Source organism: Misgurnus anguillicaudatus, chromosome 11, assembly GCF_027580225.2.
Source record: "Misgurnus anguillicaudatus chromosome 11, ASM2758022v2, whole genome shotgun sequence".
In the NCBI taxonomy this organism is placed as follows: domain Eukaryota; kingdom Metazoa; phylum Chordata; class Actinopteri; order Cypriniformes; family Cobitidae; genus Misgurnus; species Misgurnus anguillicaudatus.
The window spans coordinates 25511094-25517093 of record NC_073347.2 but is presented as its reverse complement, the minus strand read 5'-3'; the positions used below and the strand labels follow the sequence as shown (position 1 = coordinate 25517093).

General features: G+C 35.8%; 1 protein-coding gene across 2 annotated transcripts in view; it reads right to left on the bottom strand.

The window, feature by feature from the left end:
- Positions 1-3324: 3324 nt before the first annotated feature.
- Positions 3325-6000, bottom strand: part of jag2a (jagged canonical Notch ligand 2a) — a 34599-nt gene continuing 31923 nt past the window's right edge. For both annotated transcript variants that reach the window (XM_073873408.1, XM_073873409.1), the window contains 2 exons: positions 4525-4678; positions 3325-4449 (listed from right to left, as the gene is read on the bottom strand). In XM_073873408.1, coding sequence (XP_073729509.1) covers positions 3983-4449; positions 4525-4678 — 621 coding nt within the window. In that variant the 3' untranslated portion in view covers positions 3325-3982. The remainder of the gene's footprint in view (positions 4450-4524; positions 4679-6000) is intronic.

The window sequence follows — 6000 nt, the reverse complement described above, 5'->3', positions numbered from 1 at the left end:
ATAGTGCAGATTAATGGGCGATATTATCTCCTGAAATCACAAGGGGAGCCAAATTTCAATTACTTATTTTTTTTACACGCTTGCAGAGAATGGTTTACCAAAACTAAGTTACTAGGTTGATCTTTTTCACATTTTCTAGGTTGAGGGAAGCACTGGGAACCCAATTATAGCACTTGATCATGAGAAAAGTCAGATTTTTATGATATGTCCCCTTTAATTTTCATTTTGTAATCACCATGGTTTAACTAGTACCTATGCTTTTTTGCTTTAACTCATAATGGTTCTCAGCACCACATCTCCTTATGATGTATAAGCAAACGTCTGTGCAAACATCTTGAGCATATTCAAAGTTTTATCAAACAAATGTTTTGTTTTAGTGTGTCAGTAGGAAATATAAATATAGATTTTCAAAACATTATTTGTCATTACGTTTCAAATAAATTGAGATGTTTAAAGAGAGCATAAAGCAAAACAAACATCTTTTTAACATTTTTTATATTTAACTGTTAAAATCAAAATGAATCAATTATTCCAGACTACATTGTGCCTAAGAACAGCATTTACCTGTACCTGTGGTAAAATAACTGTAACCCATGGCCTCTTGTGGCTTGTTTTAGTCATGATGTGAGACAACAGCAATATACCGTTTTTCTGAATAAAACACTAAACCCCAATCTCTAAACCAAATTCATAGTGGCCTAAACCAATTTCTCAAATCATGCACTCTTTTTGCAAAACTCTAAACACAAACTTCTCACTAAATTGTTTTTACACGGCAGTGCACTTGTTTTATAAATGCTAAACACAACACCTCAAAATTGTCCAAACTTTTTTCTAATGGTATTTTTTTACCAATTATGTGAATTTGAAACAGTCTGAGATGCAGATGAAGATCATGAGGAAGAACAAGACACCAGAGACGATGCAACTGGCAAATTTCTATTTTTTTACAAAATAAAAGTGCTGCTTATCGTAATATTGAAAACTTAATATAACTTGCAGTACTTACAGTAAAAGTATTCACTATAGCTTATTCACTGAACTAAACTTGATATTACAGTAATATAGATTTTTAACAGTATTTTTCAAGTGTGTTGTTATATATAATAACAATTTTTTCTGTAAGCAGATGTCCTGGATGTTTGGTTTTCCATTTTTAAGATAGTGTCTAATGGACGCTCTTTTAGTGTTTGGTATTATAGACTTATGTGTGTATGATTTGAAAGCTTAGTTTGATTTTGAGTACAGGTGAAATGGTTTTGAAAGAATTGAAGGGAAATTTGCTAGAAGAGTCAGGGGTTCTGTGTATTTTGTTTGAAAATTTGGATTTGTGTTTAAGGTTTTGAGAAATGTATTTTGGCAACTCAGAAAAACTGTAATACATAATATGTGATGCAGTTCATAACTTGTTTCACAGTCAACAACCTGGATTATGGATAAATAAAAACTTTTGTCCATTAGAAGTTAAAAGTTGGCTGAGTCTATTCTTCATAATGATATTTGTTGTTCCACAACTTTAAAGCCCTCTGTCACCTAAAACCCAGACTCTTTGTGCCCTCATCCTCCTGAGAGATCCTGGGTGAATGGTTCTAAAATGTTATATGTGGGTGTGGCTTTGTTTCTTGAGAAATTAAAGCCCTGAGACCCAGGATGAGTTAGAGCAGGTTAAACTTTAAAAAAGAGATGATACACATCGCTACTCTGACTGAGTCAAAACAAAGCTCTGGTTATCACCCGCTCTTTGACTCTGCGATTGCTCTCTGGCTTCTCAAGGTCTTGTAGATTTTGTCATGCATGATGTAAGCTGCTGACAGGCGAGCCAGGATTTTATGTTATGGGTTTTAAAGACAAAGGTCAAATAAAGACAGATAAGCTAAAAATGACACATATGAAATCAAATGCATAGATACAAAAGTCTTTAATAAATACTTGGATTGTTGGGGAGAGTCCAATAGAAAGGCAGGATTCATTATGACCATCAGTGCATGTAAAACTAATCACAGCCATTAATGTGATAGACGTCCAGAGTTTTTTCTTTATGTGTATGTGGAGTGTTTAGAATTCCTGTATTGTACTGTAATCAAATATTTGGAAAACTGTGCTTTAATTTAAGTGACATAAATTGGATCACATTTCCCATTTTTGAATAATCCTGTATTTATCTTAACCTCCTGAAAATTGTTTGTACTACAGACACCAAATGAAACAAATGACAGAAAAAAAATAGAAATTGTTCCCTTCATTCAGCCAAAGCAACATGCACTGACATTATTTTCCAGACCTTTTAAAACCCTTGACACAAATGCGTTCAATTGACCCCAAAAGTACAAAAGGATGTCACACATAAATAAAGCACAAAAAATACTCTGCCATCCCAAATAAAGGAGGATTTCTAATGTGGGTTCAGCATCACTAGCCTAAATGTATCTAAAAATGGTATTAGTACCATTTAAAACAAAGCCTAATATTTAACACAAATACACTGGCTGGTTAGTTTGCAATTAACTGCAAACGTTTTGTTCTTTATGTGGGTCAGCCTGATTTCTCAGACAGCAGACGACTCCGGACCCGATCTGCTGACTTTGGCCTGGAGTCGTCTGCTGCCTGGTTTAGAGGTTCTGGTCCATTTGTGGTTCAATTGAAACAGTAGCATAATAGCACTCAATAATGTTACACATTAAGAATAAAACTCTTCCAAAGTATTCCAACATCTGGCTTAAAAACTAGGCAGGCTAGGACAGTAACATAAACACATAATTATATCATGACTGACACTGACTCGAATAAGCAGGTGTTGAACATAAAGTGCCACTCAGACACGCAGCATATTCATCAAGTCTTTCATTGAGCGTTTCTCCAATCAAGTCGAGCTTCAGAGAAACATTGACTGTTTTCTTTCTTCTTTCAGCATGGTCAGCGTGTCCGTTCCCTAGTCAACATTCATTAGGAAAATCCTTAAAATAACACATACAAGCAATGATGACAGAGCATGTTATGTTCAGATTATCTCTTATAAAGAGTCCCCACAGATAAACTAACAGGCTGTGGCCCTTTTACATATTTATATATATATATACGTATATATATAAAAGTTTCTGTCCAACATAAATAAAAGGAATGACACTGTTAAAAAAAGAGGGAGGAAGTCTAAGAGAGCAAAGGAAAATGCAATAATTTTAAGAATGACATAAAAAAAAGGTGTCGCATAACTTACTAAACTCAAATATACACAGCTATGTCTTTCTTTCACTATTTACACACATATATATATATATATATATATATATATATATATATATATATATATATATATATATATATATATATATATATATATATATATATATATACACATGCATTATTGTCTTGCATTATAAAGAGTTGTCTCAGTGATTAAAGAAATATTCATTTTCAAATGGGTGACTAAAAACCTTAATCAGTCAAAATGCATTGGTATTATGAGTACCAATTCCCTAAAAATAGTAATAGGTTTTTTTTGAATATTTGCATCTCTACATTATTTGTTAACAAAAATAACAAAAACCCACATACGGTATTTGTTGAGTATTATTGCAAATACCGTATATAAAAAAATAAAAAGATTTTGCCGTATGTAAGCGCTATCTTGAAGGTCCGATGAGGCACTTGTGTAAGAAATGATAGTTCCTAACACTTGACTTAGGGCAGGTCTGGACAAAAACAATTTAAAGCTGCCTATCTCTGATTCCTCTTTAGCCCCAAAGGTCAAAGGTCTCGCCATAGTTCACAGACATAATCTCAAAGTTCAGCCGTGTGTACAAAGTCCTTCTTATAAAAGAAAGTGAGTGCAAGTGTAAACAAAAGAAAAGCTGAAAACCGTTCACTGAATGTCTTGCTGCATTTCTCGAACGCAAATTCCTGTTTCGTTTGCCTACACGAAGACAAAAAGGACGAAAAAAGCGATCGCTTTTTGATCATACAGCAAATTCTTTTTTTAGTTCTTTCATACATAATGATCTTTTGTGTCTTCACTCATGTGCTCATTCACATTGTTCTTACAGCGGTTGTCTTTGCCGCTGTACTGTGTCCTGTGTGGCTGGTGTTGGGCCGTAGGATGAAAAGTGCACACCACGTCCCTTTTAGTGTACGTGAGAGACGAGCATTTATGCAAAACAATCCCTGTGTCTGCTTCTTCATCTCCCTCTTCCTCCTCATCCTCATGTTCAGCTCCGTCTCCAATCCGATCCAGAGGGTAAATCAGGTTCTTGTTCTCCTGCGGCGTGTCCGTGTTGTCTTTGTGCGGCGTGCGGACGCTCAGCACCGTCCCACGTTGGTTGTTGATGCTCTCCTCCATCGGCGCATCTCCTCTTTGTCTCGCTTTCCGGCGTCTCCGGAACCAACACATGCACACGACGATACAGGAGATCCACAACACCACAAACAGCACACACAATACCGGTACGAGGTATCCTGGAGATGAACAAACAACGCATGAAGCTAAGAAGAGAAAGAAAAGAAAATGGGAGATATAGACATGATACATACCAACTGGGGGGTGCGGGTCCTGGGTGTCCACTCTGACCTCTCTAACAGCCAACAGTAGCGTGCTGTTGTGACGTTTCGACAGGACATCAATTATGGATCGGACCACGTCCTGTATCTGAGTACGTCCCTCAACAAAAGTGTTGTGCTCATATGACTGCGAAGAAATCAAAAGACACTTAAAAATAAAGGTTCCTTTTTGTCAGGCTTTATGGTGCCATAAAGAACCTCAAACATTCACAGAACCTTCCTATAACCCAAAACGTTTTTTAAGAACCTTTGACTTAAAGGTTCTTTGGGGATCCAATAAATGGTTCTTCTATGGCCTCATAGTAAAGAACCCCTTTAAAATCACACAATCAATTTCTCATTGCTGCACATGCTTTTGTATCACACTCTTAAAAATACATTTGCTTCATGATGCCATAGAAGAACTATTTCTGAGTAAATGGTTCCATAAAGAACCTTTAGCATCCAAAAGAACCTTTATGTTTAATAAGTGAAAAAGGTTCTTTACTAGATTATAAAAAGTATGAAAGAAATGTTTCTTTTAAGAACTTTTGAATGGTTCTCTGATGAACCAAAATGGTTCTTCTATGGCATCACAGTGAAGAACCCTTTAAGCCTTTATTTTTAGGAATGTACAGTACATACAGTATGTAGTAGTTTTTGTCATGCCAGTCAGCACACTGACACTTAAAGAACCGAAAGATGTGACATATTGGACTAACCTGAGGTAAAAGAGATTAGAAGAAAGGAATGTAAAGAAGAGAAGCAAAAAATAATTACCAGATCAGAAATAAGAGATGTTAGACCTGACCAGGCAAGTTATTCACCTTTCACTTACATTTCATGACCAGCCACATGCAATTTTTCTGTGGTAATACTCGGGGTATAAGCACACTGCATTCCACGGGGGACGTCCCAATGCTAAGCTTTAACATCAGCACAAAGCAAAGTCTTATGAGGGCTCAGACCATAAAAGGTTACCACTCCTTTTCCGGAAAACTCTCAATGTTACAACATACAGTAAATCTTAACAGCATTACGCCATCAAAGAAAGAGAAGAACCAAGATTCTAGCAATTAAAGGCTTAAAGCAGTGGACAAAAACTTTCTCCAAAAACTTTCTCCAAGAATCAGGATTTCTATAGCAGTGATGTCACAATGGGTGAATGCGAAAAACAGAAAGAGAAAAAGAGAGTAAGACACACTTTTAAGAATAAAGAGGCTAAAAAAGGTTCTTCACAGCAATGCCATAAAAGAACCATTTTTGAACCATCCAGTCAAAGGTTCCTCAAAGAACCATTTCTTTCATACCTTTTAATAATCTAAAAAAACCTTTATTCACTACAAAGTACCGATTTTGAGATTCTTTGGATGTTAAAGGTTCTTAAACCGGGCGCCTTAAGATTGGCCAGGGGGGCCCCAGTTTTATGACATTTTATTAAAAAAAAAATTTATCATAAATTCTGTGTAA